This window comes from Pygocentrus nattereri, chromosome 4, assembly GCF_015220715.1.
Source record: "Pygocentrus nattereri isolate fPygNat1 chromosome 4, fPygNat1.pri, whole genome shotgun sequence".
NCBI lineage: Eukaryota > Metazoa > Chordata > Actinopteri > Characiformes > Serrasalmidae > Pygocentrus > Pygocentrus nattereri.
Genome location: NC_051214.1, coordinates 17882108 through 17901724, shown reverse-complemented (window position 1 = coordinate 17901724; position 19617 = coordinate 17882108). Strand labels below are relative to the sequence as shown.

Sequence of the window (19617 nt, the reverse complement as noted above, 5' to 3'; positions counted from 1 at the left end):
AAACACGGACATTTGAACATGTAAGAAGTTCAAGTCATATTTTCTATTATATTCTTTCGTAAATCTGCAGTTTCCTATATCACAGTATTTTGCATATCACAAATCTATAAAAATCACAATTTACCTTACATAAATACACAAATTATATTATTGGGTGCTCTATTTTTATTGGTGTCTTTGAATCTGCACTTCTCTTTCCTTTTCCTGCATTTTTAAGTGTATTAACATAATCAAAAATTAGTTCAGGGAAGCAGAAGCATCAGCCAAACCTGATAAGAGTTAGACATCCTGAACTCCTAAAACATGCTTTAAGGGTTACTGCCTGGTACAAACTGCTTTCGGTGGTGTAATGTGCTGTATAATGAAAGGTTTTAGGGCTAGTAGTATAGAGCAGCCATCTGGAAAGGACATTCGGAGGTGGGAGGCTGGGAGCTGTAAAATTCCTCTGATTGGAAATTGATTTTTTTTTTTTGTCCTGAATTTGATGATCACAGATTATATGTACCTGAAATGCTGGTAGAGTGACAAAGTTATTTGTGCTGTCTACCTTATTATTCACATGGCCACTGTATTTTAAGATGGCCATTGTATCTGGTTAGTGTGCATTATCTGCTTCTGGTCCAGTAATAGTAATAAGCTGACACATTGTGTGACAACATGCAGTTTGCATCGGTCACTACAGGTGACTGAAGATTAAAGGGTGGCTAGAACAAGAATCTTACACCCACAGACCCTCACATAGTGTTGTAGAAGACAGTGTGGCTGTTTAATGACTCCTTGCAAAAGCTTAGTTGTTATCATTAAACTCAGAGCCTGTAAAATCCAACCAGATGACAAATTGCCAACAGAGTCACTTTAACCGGTTTAAACTTTATACTCTGTTTATAACTGGGGATATTCTGCCCTCACTACAGTAGACTGAGCAACTCGGCACAAAGCCAGCCAGCTAATAAGCTTATACTCCAGTGCTAAAAGACAGACTTGAGGAGATCCTCCAGTACTGCAGCTTACAAGCTAATAAATGTACCTGCAAACCAGGTACAAGCTTAAAATATCTGCATTTTAACTAAAGCTGACATCAAAAATAGCACCCTTTAACCTTGGTAGCTTTTTTTGGTTAAACCTTGTGTGGTGTTCAGGTCTGTGGGACCCGTTTTCAATGTTTACAGAAAGAAAAAATTATGTGATTTATTATATTTCAACCGCAGATTCTTGGTTCTTTGCTCATTTTCTGTGAAGAACATATAAAATAACCCATTTTCAGTGCTTCACTCTTCACCCCCCACACATTTATATTACACATGTGGTGTTGGGCTGAACCTGCAGGGAGTATAAGTGTGGAGGTGCAGTGTCCACTCTGTTCTCCTCCTACATGGCCTGCTGTTCGAGTGTGTGTGTGTGTGTGTGTGTGTGTGGACAACATGGACAGGCTGCTGATTGGCTACAGCTGCTGAAGTAGAACCCTACGCTGGACAGTGTGATATTTTAAACATCTGGTATTTTTACATAAACTGTTCTGGTTGTCCTGAATAAACGAACAATAATGTGTTGGATCCAGCAGACCACTGAGTAGCACACACACCAACACCACGTAGGGGTTAAACTTAAGTAAATTAATAGATTTTTACATTAAACATTGCTATATAATGGCATACACTGTTTTGTTTTGGTAAACAGAGGTATTAAGGTTTTTAGTTGCATAAGTAATTAGTATAGGCCATAAATAGAATCCTCTAACTAAAGCGTTATTCTCATGCAGGTCCAGATTTCTGGGGACAGAGTAATTACAAACATCAGTACCTAAGCATTCGAGCATCCAAACAATTTTTGGTTATTTATACAGTTTTTTTTATGTAAGGATGTTTTTAGCATTTAACCTATTTTTAGTTTATCACTTATTCAGAGCATCATGAGGTTCAGGAATATCAGGAATAACGTACATCCTCCAGCAGTTTAAAAAAAAAATTAGGTCAAAAGAATGTTGACCTGTAATATTTCTCTCTCCCACAGGTTCGCTTCAACCCCAACATGGATGCACATGGTTGGGTGCTGTCAGCCGGCCAGTCGGGCCTGGTGCGTGTCCACTGCGTTCGTGGACTGAGCGGCTCTCTCATGCACAAGCTTGTCCACGAGGCCCAAGCGCAGTTCAGCGCCATGTTCCGCTCTCAGGAACACGATGCCACCGCTACTGCCGTCCGACGCTGCACAGCCGACACCGTGCAAGTACGATAGCACTGACCACTGATGGTTCCGTCCAGCGAACTCACCTGATCACCAAAACCGAGCCTAAAGCGGCATTTTACTCTGGCGGGGTTTCATAGACTCGCAATTTTTTAAAGATTACTTAACTTATTTCAAGGACTTAAAAAAGACCATGGCCTTTTCATACACAGCTGTGGAACCTCAATGATTTTGTATTTTATATGGTTTATTTTTATCAGTGTCGATGATGTACAGATGTACAGAGAAGGAACGCTGCTGTCAGAGTTAGAGCACTTTTCATCTGCTGCAGATTTGGATTTTTCTAATAATCAATACTTTCTAGCTTTGGTTTTATTTATATATATAATTATATCTCAAGTAAGGGTTGTTTTTTATTTCTATATGAAGGAAAATAAACCTGTTTGTGTCCTCATTAAGATTTCTGTGGTATATTTTGAGTCATTTTTGCCCTGAACACTTAAAGATAATAGTCACTGTGCCCTAAATCCTCTCTCTTCATTTGCCTTTGATTGGTTGCATCTGGATTTTCCATTTGAAAGTTGATTCCCCATATTTTGACAGCAGAGAAGCGTTTATCGGCCTTTGATTTTCTGCTTTCGTCTTTGTAAAAGTTATACTGTTCAGCAAGTGTACAGATGAAGTAACTGACACAGAGAATGGCAACAATTTATATACACTGGAAAAAATAGTGCCTTGAATTTAATCCGTTTGATTGTATGTCTGCATATATATATATATATATATATATATATATATATATACACATACATACATACATACACACACACACACACACACACACACACACACACACACACACACACACACACCTCGATCAGGCATAACATCATGGCCACCTCCTTGTTTCTACGCTCACTGTCCATTCTATCAGCTCCACTTACTGTATAGTCTCACTTTGTAGTTCTACAGTTACAGACTGTAGTCCATCTGTTTCCCCCTTTTACCCTGTTCTTCAGTGGTCAGGACCCCCATGGACCCTCACAGAGCAGGTGCTGCTTGGGTGGTGGGTACTCGCTCTCGCTCTCTCACTCTCTCTGTCTCTCACTCTCTGTCTCTCTCTCTCGCTCTCTCTCTGTCTCTCACTCCCTGTCTCTCTGGCTCTCTCACTCTCTCTCGGTCTCTCGCTCTCTGACTCTTTCTCTTGCGCTCTTTCTCTCTGTCACTCACATTCTCGCTTTCTCGCTGTCTCTCGTGCTCTCTGTCTCGCTCTCTCACTCTCTCACTCTCTCTGGCTCTCACTCTGTCTCTCTCTCTCTGGCTTTCTCTGTCTCTCTCTCACTCTCTCTCTGTCTCGCTCTCTGACTCTTTCTCTTGCGCTCTTTCTCTCTGTCACTCACATTCTCGCTTTCTCGCTGTCTCTCGTGCTCTCTGTCTCGCTCTCTCACTCTCTCACTCTCTCTGTCTCTCGCTCTCTCTCGCTCTCTCTCGCTCTCTCTCTGTCTCTCACTCTCTGGCTCTCTCTCGCTCTCTCTCTGTCTCTCTCTGTCTCTCGCTCTCTGACTCTTTCTCTTGCGCTCTTTCTCTCTGTCACTCGCATTCTCGCTTTCTCGCTGTCTCTCGTGCTCTCTGTCTGTCTCTCTCTCTCGCTCGCTCGCTCTCTCTCGAGACTCTTGAAATATCACCTAATATTACGACTTTTTCTCTAAATATTACTTTTCCCTGCATATTATGACTTTTTTTCTGAATCGGATAAAACACTGATGTCAGCCGAGTTGAACGGCTGCGGCTTCCAGCTCGTATCTACAAAAGCTTGTTAGCTGACACGCATTGATCTCAGTTGGGAAACACTGAAGTGATCCTGGAGTAATGCTTTTTACTAAAAATACATTTTATACCAAAACTTTCTAACAAAGCCATCACAAAACCTCAGCGATCAAGCAGCTCATTTATAACCATTTCGTGTAACATTTTAATGGGATGCGGCTTTTAGATCCATTAAATGCTTCGGACGTTTGGTTCCTACTACGATAATGATGACCAACTCTGACTCTGTAAATTTCTCTAGAAGGGCGCATTTCACACTGAAACGCTCTGAATGATTTTGTTTACACCTAAACCACTGAATGATTAAGTAATTTTGCAAAATCAGTGGAGTTCCCCTTCAACATATTGCTTGTGGAATTTATTATTTTTATATGACACAAAATGAACATAAAACACTACAGCGTGCAGGGCAGCGGTGCCCCAGGACCGCAATCACGAACCGCTGCTCTAACACGACTCTGTCACTTCATACTTTCAGGCATGTGTCATATTTATAACTTCAGTTCACACCTTTAAAGTAGATCATTTTTGTGGAAGTGGAAGTTTAAGAGCTTTTCGTGTCATTCTTGAAATAAGATGAAAATACGTTTTAATAGCTTCAAATGAGAAAATACTGCATTTTATTTTGAGACATTATAATTGAATAGTTTAAAGCATTTTAATGTGGGGTATATTACTGCTATATTGTTTGTGTATGAAATACGAACATGATGTCCATTATCTTTAGTTAAATCCACAGTCATGACCACAGTTAATGGTCAGCACCAAGTTAATGTGCTTCCTTCCGATGGTGAAGCATCACCTGGACACTGGTTTCATTTCTCATGCCTTCAATTGCATCCACTGAGGTGTGATTAGCTCCCACTGGAGGGAATCTGGACAGGTGCCCAGTAGACCTAGATGCAGCATTTAGTTCAGTTTCATTAATAATATAATAATAATAATAATAATGACATGTATTAGTGCTGCTGGGATGGGCTTCTTTTAGATTTAAAATTCTCTAATTTTAAGAGTAGCTGTATAAAATCAAGTGGTCTGCATGTCCTCTAATCCACTGAAGAACCCTGTAGTGTAGCGTTACTGTTACGGTTCCCTCCTCATTCCAGAGTGAGTCTGTTTCTTCTTCTCTGTTGTGGTCATGTGCTTTTGTTGTTGTTCTGTTCTGTGTCTCCTTCCTGGTCCTGCCACCTCATTATCTACTCCACCTGCCTGTAGCTCCACCCCCTCATTAGTTCCAGGTGTGTCCTCAGTGTATTTATACCCCTGTGTTTGTTCAGTCTCCTGGTCTTGCATTGTGGATGTTACCCTGTGGCTTGTTTTGTTAACCAAACAGGACATAATCGAAACACAGAGCCGTTATTGGTTTCAAGCCAGCCGGACAAAATTTCCCCAAAGGCACAGAAGCAGTTTGTCCAGGAAGTTCCAGGAGAATATCCAGTGAAGTGCAGATCAGTGTTCATGACCCCACAGTAAAAAAAGGTCTTTCCTAGGCGAGTATGAAGACAGAGAACACAGCAGACCAAAGAAACAGTGTTTGTAGTCCACGTCTAAACGGCTGAGAGGAAACAGAAAATAACGTTTCGGAGTGACCTCAAATCAGGGCCTCAAACGTGCAGTTAGCACTCGGACACTTGCCGATATTGGAATTACAGCAGTTCGGCAAAGAATGGTGGGCTCAACGTCCTCCACAGCAATGAGTGCGTTTACATGTCCTCAATAATCCGACCAGTTATATAAAAGTCCAATAGTGGAGAAAATGAGGAACTTGTGACCACCAGATCATGACTGACCATTATCATAGCAGAAACACTGACACGATAGTGTCCACCAGCCAGAAACATCCAACCAAGAGCAGTTCTGTGGTCATTGGTCACCAAGCCTAGAACTGGGGATCTACCTACGGTGTCTTGTTCCAACCACAATCCACCTAATGAACTTCTTCAGAAGTCCTTGATTGGCTGTGTCAGATGTGATGGTATTATTTAACACTATGTTTAAGTTTAAGCGACCCCTCTGGTGGAAATGTGTAGTTGCACACAGCATACACAAGATCTGGTATCACACCAGCTCTGGTGGACCCCTTCCCCGGGCGGATGAATCTGACGATGAAAGAATATTCAAGTTTAACTCAGTCAGCACTTGCTGAGTGTTGTGTCTTCTGATTATGAGTAAGATAAGCTTCTGTAAGAGTGGCTGGTCAATTCGATTTATAGGACAAGCGGCTGCAGGAAAAACAGTTTTAATAGACGCTCTTGGCCAGTGATTCATATGATTTTATTGAGGCTTACAAAAATCTCACGATATTAAATGCCCAGTATCACTTTGACTGGTGGTTACATGTTGGTACATATGATAAAACCATAAAACATTTAGACAAAAGACTTAGACCACTTTATACAATAAGCCAATGTATGTACACGTTCACAAAGATTTGGCACGCACAAAATAACTATGTATAGTATTTACAGTTACCACAGTACAACACTTGACATCTGACACTGCACAGAATCACAACACACACCAGAAACAGGACTGATGAATAGACGTTCCCTCAAACTGCTCAAATCCAAGTCACCTTTACTGGGTTAACTGCAGTCGCTCTCCCGGTTCAGTTCAGCATCACTACAATGTAATCTGAGTCTTTCAGTACGTTAAAAATATATTCACACTTCTGCATAATTTATTTTTAAGGCATAAACAAAGTTGTTCAGAGTGGTTTGATATAAAATGCACCGTTTAAGAGAAACTTACTGAATCAGTTATTCACAACTGTTCTAATGTCTCTCAGAGAAAAGTATTATATGAATATGCTGCCTTATGCATTGTAGACACTGTTCCTGTCGTCACCACCACTCTTAATAAATCCATACTGGTAGGTTTCCCTACAATGCATTTCACTTCAAACCACTCCGAATAACTTTGTTTCAATCTTTTTGTCGTCTTTTGTCTTTTAAACTGTTTTGATGGCACAGCAAAATGACTGCAGAAAGGTATGGTGGTCTACTTTGGTTTGATTTTCAAGTTTTTTACCATATAATATTGCGAGATGAGCTCAGAAGCAGGTGTGGATGAAGAAACTGAAGGCATGTATGACATCCATAAATGAACTGAATGTATTGTAGGAACTCTTGTCAATAAGGCTGAAGCTGAAGTCCAGCTTTAATCAATATAAGACAAATAGCTCTGTGCGTCCAGCGTTTCCAAAAGGCCAAGTCCACTGCCATCCAATACTCATACACAGAATGTAGCTCAGCGGAGTGAGGAGAGATGAGCGTAGCTCGTACTCTGCTGAGTTTTCCATCATCTCCCACATACATTCAGATTTTCTGCCGAGCACTGTTAACCCAGGTCCTCATGCGCACCAACCCACAAGTACTATCAAAAATATACTAATTTATGTGTTGGTCCATCTTTCGTTTGATCATTTGTTCGTCATGGCTTTGTAGGCTAAAATATTTACATTTAAAATATATACATTTTATCAAAAGTGACAAAATATAGACTATAATGAAGGTATTCCAGCAGGACTGAGTGACTGGCAGTCTTTGTTAGGCTCGAGAGAGAAGAGCAGGGAAAGCACCCATGCAAGCGTGCCTCGCTTCATTAGACAAATGTACACGTACAACATTTTTACAGCGCGGACCACCACCACGTTTCATCAAAACACTTCAAAGCAGGCCTTTAAGCACAACAACTACATGGCAGGAAGGCTGTGGTTTGGGTTTTTTCCAGAGTGGCTTTTCTTTAGATGTATGGCTTCATAATCTCCAGCAAGTCTGACTGAGAGCATGAGAACGGTCATGTGTTTTTTCAGATACGGCGACTGCCATGGCCTTAAAAGGCTTGAGCAGAGATGCTGATGTTGCTAATAGACATATTAAAGGGGAATCCCACAGAATTTAACATTCTGCAGAATTCAGTTAGTGAGACGTGAGCAAAGTCATTCAGAGTGGACTGAAGTGAAATGCTCCATTCTAGAAAAACTTCCCCAGGGTCTGGTTCGCATTATCCATCTGAATTTACACTCGCAAATCTTACGACTAATTATTCAGTAACTGCATGAAATAAATGCACAGTTATTTTTTTATTTTTTGTAAAAGCCCCTCAAACTAACAGAACGTGTTTCATATGCTTACAATTTACAGCTGAAAGCCAAACTGGAAAGAAGAGTTACAGCCTCATACGACTCCCAGCTTCTGAATGTAGCTTATGAAATATGAAAGTTATGAGGAATATGACCAAGTGCGTTTTGGAACGTGAGAGGTTAAAACGGTTGTGTCTGCAACTTAAATGTAGCCACTTTAAAAGCAAAGCCTTCTCTCAAAACTATCGTTACACACACCGTGGGCATCACGTGACACATTCCTGACTAAAAATTAAAATGTGTAAAAATTTGTGTTGTAGCTTTTAGAGGCACTAAAGATGTCTGGTTCCTGTTCACCACTGCTGTGAACAATTCGACCTGGCTTCTCTAGAACAGAGCATTTCACACCAAACCACTCCGAATGACTGTTTACATCTAAACCATTTAATTACTGTATGTTGCTGCTTTTTTTTTTTTTTTTTGGAATTCATTTTTAATAGTTAACTATTTTGCTGATTAGGGCAATCTAGCCTGGTAATGTGTGCGGACTGTACTAGGATGCACTTCTTAAGATTAAGTGACCCTTATTAGTCCCACAAGTGGGAAATTTAACCTCCACATTTAACCCATCCGTGCAGTGAAACACCACATACACACTAGTGAGAACACACACACACACACACGGGGGCAGTGAGCACACTTGCCCGGAGCGGTGGGCAGCCCTATCTGCAGCACCCAGGGAGGAGTTGGGGGTTAAGTGTCCTTGATCAAGGACACCTCAGTCATGTACTGTTGGCTCTGGGGATTGAACTTGGGTCCTTCTGGTTGCAGAGCTGGTTCCCTAACCTCCAGCCCATGACTGCCCCCTATATCCATCATTAGCATCCTTAGGCCAACCCCCATAATGGAATATTGCAGTGGCATGGCAGCACTGAGCCACGCACTGGAATGTGGTATTTGAACTGCTGTAAGTCGTGGCAGTGTGGAGGCACCAAGAGCAGAGATGGGAATCCGTTCAGTGAAGATGAGGATAAAGATCTGTATCCGCACTAATTTGGCTTTCTGTGGTTTTGACTGAGCAGAAGTAACAGTTGGCTAATGCTTCAGGCTTAGCATGAGTTAGAAGTATAAGCCAACTGTTCTGTCCTGCAGTGTAAACTCTAAGCTCTCAGATAACTGATGTGTGACACGCATCCCTAACATTTAAACACTTCTCATTCTCTTGGGTGAAGGTTTATAGGTTTTCTACAAAGGACAAACACCAATCAGCCATAACATCATGACCACCTCCTTGTTCCCACACTCACTGTCCATTTAATCAGCTCCACTTACTCTATAGGTGCACTTTGTAGTTCTACAGTTACAGACTACTCTTAGTGATGAGGTGGTGGTGGTGTTTTAGTGTGTGTTGTGCTGGTACAAGTGGATCAGACACAGTAGTGCTGTTGGCACAACACACACTAACACACCACCAAACCACATCAGTGTAACTGCAGTGCTGAGAATGATCCAGCACCCAAATAATACCTGCTCTGTGAGGGTCCATGGGGATCCTGACCACTGAAGAACAGGGTAACAAAGTATCAGAGAAACAGATGGACTACAGTCTGTAACTGTAGAACTACATCTAGAAGTAAGTAAGTAACACAGTAAGTGGAGCTGATAAAATGGACAGTGAGCGTAGAAACAAGGAGGTGCTCATGTGTAGATTCAATAACACTTTTCAAAGTTAGAAAAAACTGAGGAAGGCTGGGAATGTTGGCTCTCTCAGCTTTTACAGTAGCTGCAAGTGGTGAAAACCGAGGAGGCTAAAACCACTTTTGTCTTCAAGCATCTCAAAAGATGCTGGCATTGAGATCTCTGACAAATACTGTATTGACGTGGACGCGGGCTTTGACCCAGCTTAATAGCGTAATGCTTTAGTTTGGCAGACTTTGTCATTGATTAGAGAGGCAGAGACAACACAAGAACGGACAAGTAATAATAAACCCAGTCCCAATTGTTTTCACAGTAGTCGCATCAATACCAATCTTTTACCCTTCGCACCCACAGGCAGGCAATTTGAGCACGTTCCTGCTGTGAATGTGTGAGTTCACTGAAACCGAGGCAAAGCTGCCAAGTCACAGCAAAACACTTAAGATACCAGGAACAGCAAGTTATACTTCACTTGGTTTCTTGTGTAGAAGTGAAGTAAACAGCTCACGATGCAGTGTTGCCTTTTACAACCTGCTGTAGGGAGGTCACAAAGTCTGGTAGGGCCTGATGGAGAATATAAAATATCCTTTTAACATCTCTGTGTGCTCCCAGGTGCTACGAACTGCTCATTATGAAAGCAGGATAAAGATGAGGTTCAGGCATAAGTGGATTGCATACTGGTTTGTTAAGCATAGTGATATAAAATGTCAGTTCATGAAAAGACAATCAACTTTGGGGCACATCCGCAAGGTTCAGACACCAGGTCTGACATGGAATGACAGACAAAATGATGCATCGGTGATGAATTTGCGCAGTGTTTTATGTCCAGATGAAAACCTTTTTGGACAGACAGCCTGAAGGACAGCCTTCTTAACCAGGATTGCATGATATTAGTCCATGGGGTCTTGGCACAGGGTGCAGTAGGCCATGTCCTCACAGTAGGGCTCTACCTGGATGGTGGTGCTGTAGAAGCCAAACTTGGTCTGCAGGAGCTCCGTGGCTTCCTTTAGGACACTTTGAGGGTCTGCATTCTCCTCTAATGGAAGAAAAAAAATGGTTTAATCATTTACACATTTCAAAAACTCTGGTGAGTTCTACTGAAAAGGTTTTATACATTGATGTTTATTAATTGGCTGAACACCAGTTTAACCCAGTTTATTAGATACACTTACAACCCCAATTCCAATGAAGTTGGGATATTGTGTAAAACAAATAAAAACAGAAAACAATAATTTGCAAATCCTTTTCAACCTATATTCAATTGAACACACTACAAGGACAAGATATTTAATGTTCAAACAGATAAACTTTATGGTTTTTTGCAAATATTGTTCCAAAGAAGTTGGGACAGGGGCAAGAAAAGACTGGGAAAGTTGAGGAATGCTCAAAAAACACCTGTTGTTTGGAACATTCCACAGGTGAGCAGGTTAATTGAAAACAGGTGAGCGTCATGATTGGGTATAAAGGGAGCCTCCCTGAAAGGCTCAGTTGTTCACAAGCAAGGACGGGGCAAGGTTCACCGCTTTGTAAACAACTGCGTGAGCAATAGTCCAACAGTTTAAGAGCAACATTTCTCAACGTGCAATTGCAAGGAATTTAGAGATTATCATCTACAGTCCATAATATCATCAAAAGATTCAGAGAATCTCTGACGCAAAGTGGAAAAGTGTCCTGTGGTCTGACGAGTCCACATTTCAAATTGTTTTTTGAAATCATGGACGTCGTGTCCTCCGGGCCAAAGAGGAGAAGGACTGTCTGGATTGTTATAAGAGCAAAGTTCAAAAGCCAGCATCTCTGATGGTGTGGGGGTGTGTTAGTGCCCATGACATGGGTAACTTGCACATCTATGAAGGCACCATTAATGCTGAAAGGTACATTTAGGTTTTGGCGCAACATATGCTGCCATCCAAACAACGTCTTTTTCAGGGACGTCCCTGCTTACACTTCAGCAAGACAATGCTAAGCCACATTCTGCATTCTACAACAGCGCTGCTTCATAGTAAAAGAGTGCGGGTACTAGACTGGCCTACCTGCAGTCCAGACCTGTCTCCCATTGAAAATGTGTGGCGCATTATGAAGCGCAAAATACGGCAACGGAGGCCCCAGACTGTTGAGCAATTGAAGTTGTACATCAAGCAAAGATGGGAAAGAATTCCACCTTCAAAGCTTCAACAATTAGTGTCATCAGTTCCCAAACGCTTATTGAGTGTTGTTAAAAGGAAAGGTGATGTAACACAGTGGTAAACATGCCCCTGTCCCAACTTCTTTGGAACGTGGTGCAGGCTTCAAATTCAAAATGAGTGAATATTTGCAAAAAACAAAGTTTATCCGTTTGAACATTAAATATCTTGTCTTTGTAGTGTATTCAATTGAATATAGATTGAAAAGGATTTGCAAATCATCGTATTCTGTTTTTATTTGTTTTACACAACATCCCAACTTCATTGGAATTGGGGTTGTACATTGTACCTACACTTACCAGCCATACAGCTAAATTGGTGTTTCAATTACCATCTGTCTCTGCACAGTCCTTCAACCACGCTCCATCCACCATGGAGATCAATGGAAAGGACCACTATAGGACCATCACTGATCATATACAAGTGTGAAAAAAGTTTGGGCACCCCTGGCAAAATGACATTTCTTATTTTTGAAGCTAAAAGAAGTAAACACAGCCCCTACAGCAAATTATTTTTTAAAAATATAACTTTGTTGATGCACCTTTACTTTGTATTTGATGAAACTGATGAAATGGCTCACAGCTTAAGCAAAAGTTTTGACACCCTTCCAGCTGTAATACTCAGTCCTTAATTAACTCCTAAGGCCTTGACTGAACTCATTAAGACTGGGTAGGCAGGTCAAGGATAAACATTCTGAGCATAATAAATTCTCTGACTCTTCAAATGTGCTAACACTCAAGCTTGGGTTCATCTAAGCAGCTGGACATCTGAAAATGAAGCTAATTAGATAAATAAATGAGTCAAAATATGTAATTTGGCCAAAGGTGTCAACATTAGAACACATCTGTTTTTTTTTATATATATATATATATATATATATATATATATATATATATATATATATATATATATACACACACACACACACACACACACACACACACCCCAGTGGCTGGTTTAAATGTGGAACAGGTAGTGTTGCTGGTATTCAACCCCTCAGTATCACTGCTGGGTGAAGAATAATCAACCAAAAATATCAAGCCGAAACTGACCACTGGTGACAGACTAGAGAATGACTAATACAGCTTGTGGACAGAAAGATGAGCTACAGTCTCTAACAACACACATACATGATGTACCAACAAACTAGGTGCGTCTAATGTAGGTCTGGTGGTGCTCAAGCCTGATCATGGAGGCTCCTGCGCTGCCCAAGGTCCCCTGTATACAGCAGTTAAAATAAAATTGAACTGAAGTGAATCTCACCAATGGCCACATGAACAGAAAGCAGGGTCTGGCTAACAGTCAGAGCCCACAAATGCAAACTGTGCATGGCCTTCACAGCTTTCAGGGACAGCAGCACCTCCTTCACAGAATTGAACTCGATGCCTCTGGGTGCCCCTGAAGACAAATTACATGATGTCATGATTTGATTGCTGCAATTCATTTACGTTCATCACGTTCATCGATTTGCATATTTATTGCCACCAGCACAGAATCTGAGGGCATTTTCTGTGTACATGGAAAAAGAAGCTGTGAATATTGACTTGGACGGCTTCTAATTCCAGCTTACAGGCTGAGGAGCCGCTCAATATTCACAGAACCTTTAAACTTTTCAGCTTGACAAGTGACAACAACACAGAGAAGCCTGCTTGTACTGGAGATGATAAACATGCTTGTATTTCTGATCAGAAAACTTCATGCTGACTTTGTTCTTGCTATAGTTTAATAAGTCATTTAAGCTGATGTAATTTTTTTTTAATAGCAAGATGTTCCACATATTCAAAGCCACATTGCTTTATCTGTTAAACAGCTGGTGCAGTTGGTCCTGTTGTCTTAAGTGGAAGTTTTTTCTTAATAAAATTGTTTAGATGATAACATCTTAACTAACTGCAACCTTTTACAATCACATTTCCAAAAAAGTCAAGAAGCTGCATAAAATGTATATAAAAAAAAATTCTGTGATGTGCAAATCATTTAAACTCTGTATTTAATTGAAAAGAGTACAGAGGCAACATATCAAATGTTGAAAACCGAGAAAAAAAAAATATTTTACAAAACAATTGTTTTGGTGGTTAATTTGCAACAGATCAGTAACATGATTGGGTTTAAAGTGCATCTCAGAGAGGCAGAGTTTTTCAGAAGTGAAGATGAGGAGGGGTTCACCACTCTGTGAAAGACTGCACCCTCAAATAGAGCAACAATTCAAGAATAACTTGTGTGTTTCCTTGTCTAGGATACATAATATCATTTAAAGATTCAGATAATCTGGAGAAATCTCTGTATGTAAGGGACAAAACCAAAAACTAGTTTATGCTGGCCATGATCTTTGGGCCCTCAGATGGCACTGCATTAAAAACAGACATTATTCTGTAGTGGAAATCACTGCATGGGCTCAGAAACACTTCTGAAAACCACTGTCTGTGAAAACAGTTCTCACTGCATCCACAAATGCTGTTAAAACTCTAAAACACAAAGAAGAAACCAAATATAAACAGATCCAGAAACACTGCCACCTTCTCTGGGACTGAGCTCATTTAAAATGGACTGAGGGGAAGTGGAAAAGTGTCCTGTGGTCTGACAAATCAACATTTGAAATTCTTTTAGGAAATCATGGACACTGTCCTCCAGGCGAAAGATCACTCAGTTTATCAGTGCACAGTTCAAAAGCCAGTATTCATGATAGTTTAGGGGGGCATTAGTGCACATGGCATGGGTGACGTGCGCTTACAGTATCTCACAAAAGTGAGTGCACGCCTCACATTTCTGCAAATATTTTATTGTATCTTTTCATGGGACGACACTATAGAAATAAACTTGGATATAACTTAATCAGTGTGCAGCTTATATAGCAGTACAGATTTACTGTCCTCTGAAAAGAACTCATGCAAACACAGGGAGTTTGCATGTTCTCCCTGTGTCTGTGTGGGTTTCCTCGAGGTTCTCCGGTCTCCTAACACAGTCCAAAGACATGCAGTCAGGCCAATTGGATATGCTACATTGCCCCTAGGTGTGAGTGTGTGAGTGACTGTCTGTGTCTGTCTGCCCTGCGATGGACTGGCGACCTGTCCAGGGTGTATCCTGCCTTTCGCCCGAAGACTGCTGGGATAGGCTCCAGCACCCCCCCGCGACCCTGACGGAGAAGCGGCTTAGAAAATGGATGGATGGATGAAAAGAACTCAACACACAGCCATCCATCCATCCATCCATCCATCCATTTTCTAAGCCGCTTCTCCGTCAGGGTCGCGGGGGGGAGCTGGAGCCTATCCCAGCAGTCTTCGGGCGGAAGGCAGGATACACCCTGGACAGGTCGCCAGTCCATCGCAGGGCAGACACACAGACACAGACAGTCACTCACACACTCACACCTAGGGACAATTTAGCACACCCAATTGGCCTGACTGCATGTCTTTTGACTGTGGGAGGAAACCGGAGAACCCGGAGGAAACCCACGCAGACACGGGGAGAACATGCAAACTCCACACAGAGAGGACCCCGGTCACCCGGCCGGGGAATCGAACCCAGGCCCTCCTTGCTGTGAGGCGACAGCGCTACCCACCACGCCACCGTGCCGCCAACACACAGCCATTAATGTCTAAATAGCTGGCAACACAAGTGAGTCCACCTTGTAGTGAACATGTCTACATTGTACCTAATTGCATTGTTGTCTCTCCCTGGTGTCGTGTGACTCGTTAGAGTTCCAGGTGTGAATGGGGAGCAGGGCTGTTAAATTTGGTGTTTTGGGTACAATTTCCTCATACTGGCCACTGGATATTCAACATGGCACCTCATGGCAAAGAACTTTCTGAGGATGTGTGAAGTAGAATTGTTGCTCTCCACAAAGACGGCCTAGGCTATAAGAAGACTGATAACACCCTGAAACTGAGCTACAGCACGGTGGCCAAGATCATACAGCGGTTTTCCAGGACAGGTTCCACTCCGAACAGGCCTCGCCAGGGTCAACCAAAGAAGTTGAGTCCACATGTTCAGTGTCACATCCAGAGGTTGGCTACAAAAAATAGACGCATTAGTGCTGCCAGCATTGCTACAGAGGTTGTAGAAGTGGGAGGTCAGCCTATCAGTGTAGCCTATCAGACCATACTCCACACAATACATCAATTCTGTCTGCATGGCTGTCATCCCAGAAGGAAGCCTCATCTGAAGCCTACAAACAGTTTGCTGAAGACAAGCAGTCCAAGAACATGGATTACTGGAACCATGTCCTCTGGTCTGACGAGACCGAGATAAACTTGTTTGGCTCAGATGGTGTCCAGCATGTGTGGTGGCAGCGTCATGGTCTGGAGCTTCATGAGTGCTGCCGGAACTGGGGAGCTGCGGTTCATTGAGGGGAAACATGAATTCCACCATGTATTGTGATATTCTGAAGCAGAGCGTGATCCCCCTCCCTTCAGAAACTGTGCCGCATGGCAGTTTTCCAAAGCGATAACGACCCCAAACACACCTCCAAGATGACAACTGCCTTGCTGAAGGTAAAGGTGATGGACTGGCCAAGTATGTCTCCAGACCTAAACCCAGTTGAGCACCTGTGGAGTATCATCAAGTGGAAGGAGGAGGAGCACAAGGCGTCTAACATCCACCAGCTCCATGATGTCATCATGGAGGAGTGGAAGAGGATTCCAGTAGCAGCCTGTGCAGCTCTGGTGAATTCCATGCCCAAGAGGGTTCAGGCAATGCTAGATAATAGTGGTGGTCACACTAAATATTGACACCGAGCACAATTTGGACATGTTCACTGTTAGGTGGACTCACTTCTTTTGCCAGCTATTTAGACATTATTAGCTGTGTGTCAAGTTCTTTTGAGAGGACAGTAAATCTGCACGGACTACTTTAAGTTATTTCCAAGTTTCATTTATATAGTGTCGTCCCATGAAAAGATAGAATAAAATATTTGGGGGCAGGGGGGGCAGTAGAATTTCTAGGTTTCAACATTTGTCATCTTTGTACTATTTTTCAATTAAATAGAGGGATTATGTGATTTGCATATCATTCCATTCATCCATCCATCCATCCATTTTCTAAGCTGCTTCTCCGTCAGGGTCGCGGGGGGGTGCTGGAGCCTATCCCAGCAGTCATCGGGCGGAAGGCCTGGACAGGTCGCCAGTCCATCGCAGGGCAGACAGACAGACACACACAGACAGTGACTCACACACTCACACCTAGGGGCAATTTAGCATGTCCAATTGGCCTGACTGCATGTCTTTGGACTGTGGGAGGAAACCGGAGAACCCGGAGGAAACCCACGCAGACACGGGGAGAACATGCAAACTCCACACAGAGAGGACCCTGGTCGCCCGGCCGGGGAATCGAACCCAGACTCTCCTTGCTGTGAGGCGACAGCGCTACCCACCACGCCACCGTGCCGCCCCATCATTCCATTCTATTTTCCATTTTTATTTTTGCACAGCGTCCCAACTTTTTTGGAAATGGGGTTGTATCTAAAAAGCTATTGGTTTTATTCAATTATCACTTTGTAAAGAATTACAGCCCTAACAGAAAAATCTCCCACGGACACAGATCTAAATGACAGATAGTGCAAACATACCCTCCATGAGGATGCGGAATACGTCCCTGAGGATGGTAATGGTGGTCCCCAGTACGAACACGGAGAAAAAGAAGGTGCAAATAGGGTCGGCTACTTTATATTCAGGCTGCAACAGAAGCCGCAGAGAGAACAGGAGGCTATAAGGAGGACGTAATCAGATGGCATCCCTATAGTGTCATACTGCATTAGACCACAGACACCTGAGACAGTTTGTTGTGTAAGAGGATTTTTTTCACAGGTTCGCTGAGGACCCGGGTTTGCCAGTTTATTAGACATGGTTATCTTGTACCTACAGTCTTTGGACATTTGATCAGAAGCAGCTACCAAGGTGCACTTTGTAGGTTTACAATTACTGATTGTAGAACATCTACTGGGGGGCAGTCGTGTGCTGGATATTAGGGAGCCAGCCTTGTGACCAGAAAGTTGCCAGTTTGATCCCCAGAGCAAGAGACAGTACATGACTGAGATGTCCTTGAGCTAGACACTTATCCCCCAACTGCTCCCTGGGTGCTACGGATAGGGCTGCCCACCGCTCCAGGCAAGTGTGCTCACTGCCCACTAGTGTGTATGTGGTGTTTCACTTGACGGATGGGTTAACTGCAGAGGTGAAATTTCTCTGTAGAAATTTCCCTGATACTTCTGTCACTTCTGGATTAGAATAGTCTACCAACCAAAAATATCCAGCCAACAATGTTTCCTGTGTTCAAAATTTTACAAATGATGAGGAACTGATAGATGACCAAACTGTAAATGGAAAGAACTACAGTCTCTATCTGTACACATACAATGTGTAACAACACAGAAGGTGTGTCCAACAGGGTGGACAGTAAGTGTTTGTGTTTACATGCAAAGATTTGCCAATCTGATTGAATATATTATGACTATAAAATAAGATTGAGGTGTTTATTCTAATTCTACTTAACAATCTAAGGAAAAGCTCAGTTTACATGCTCACTACAAATAATCTGATCCAAAATTACATGCATGCGTAGAGAACTGCTTAGTGTAGACATTACCATGACAACCAGCATCATGTGAGTCCAGTCAGAGTGAGTTGAGCAGCAGTGAGCAGTGGTTGTGTTTTAACTGCTTTAAAATGACATCCGACTCAGGAAAATGTCCTTCACATGTCCTTATTAAAGAAGGCTGAGAGGAAGACATTGTGTTCTGAGACACATAAGATGGATGTCTGTCCCACCGCCATCTTTTAAAGATCAGAGCATGAACTTCATCTCCTTTGCAGACCAGTTTGTGCTCCGCCGTGTTGAATGGTATAAACTCACTATGACGCGACGCACATGTAGAACAGACTTAAACTTTCCGATAGGGAATGTAATCAGATACAGGCGTTTACACTATATTATTCTTTTATTCAACAGATTATTTACAGGATTACCCACCTCGTTCAATCAGAAACTATTCTGAATGGCCTCAATCTGACAAGACCTTTCTGACTGAGTCGTTTACGTGGACATATTCTATTCATATTGAGCTGTTAGTCGCATTATTAACAGATTAATATGATGCATGTTAAGATAGCTAGTAACAGCCTTATGGGGATCCTTTTCTATTGATAGATGGGGTAAAGGGTAGGTGACAAATTTTGCAGCAACAGATGACCTACAATCAATAATTGCAGATCTACAAAGTGCACCTATATAGTAGGTAAATTGGCCAAAGAAATGTAGGTACAAGGCAGATGTACCTAAGAAACTGGCAACTCGGTGTACATTTGCCTAATCAAATCAGAGGAGATAGACCTCTGTAGTGAAGGGGGTTAATTTAATATCATAACTCTACATCTTAAGCTCATTTACCCGAAAGTAGATTATGATGGCTGCCACCATCACCCCAAGGCTCTGTAAGAGGTCGCCCAGGACATGGATAAATGCTGCTCTGACACTGGTGTTTCCATGGCTGCCCAGGAGGCTGTGGGAGTGGCCATGGCCTACAGGGCTCATTCCGTTTTCGTCGATCTGGTGATAGCCTGAGCCATGACCGTGGAAGGTTGTGGAGTGGTGGAGGATATATGCCATTCTACCAAAAACAAACAATCCAAAACCACTGAAATCAATCACCATTCATCACAA

The 19617-nt window shown here is 42.3% G+C and overlaps 2 protein-coding genes across 3 annotated transcripts in view; one reads left to right on the top strand and one right to left on the bottom strand.

Annotated features, from left to right (window-relative positions):
* The window catches only part of gtf3c2 (general transcription factor IIIC, polypeptide 2, beta), a 47461-nt gene extending 44822 nt beyond the window's left edge, over nt 1–2639 (top strand). Inside the window, exon 19 of the mRNA XM_017701037.2 lies at nt 2011–2639. Within this exon, the coding sequence (XP_017556526.2) occupies nt 2011–2232 (222 nt within the window). The 3' untranslated portion in view covers nt 2233–2639. The remainder of the gene's footprint in view (nt 1–2010) is intronic.
* A 7814-nt stretch (nt 2640–10453) lies between these two features.
* slc30a2 (solute carrier family 30 member 2) overlaps nt 10454–19617 on the bottom strand; it is a 46253-nt gene continuing 37089 nt past the window's right edge. For both annotated transcript variants that reach the window (XM_037537673.1, XM_017700988.1), the window contains exons 5-8: nt 19345–19564; nt 17528–17633; nt 13231–13365; nt 10454–10823 (exon numbers count right to left, since the gene is read on the bottom strand). In XM_037537673.1, coding sequence (XP_037393570.1) covers nt 10678–10823; nt 13231–13365; nt 17528–17633; nt 19345–19564 — 607 coding nt within the window. In that variant the 3' untranslated portion in view covers nt 10454–10677. The remainder of the gene's footprint in view (nt 10824–13230; nt 13366–17527; nt 17634–19344; nt 19565–19617) is intronic.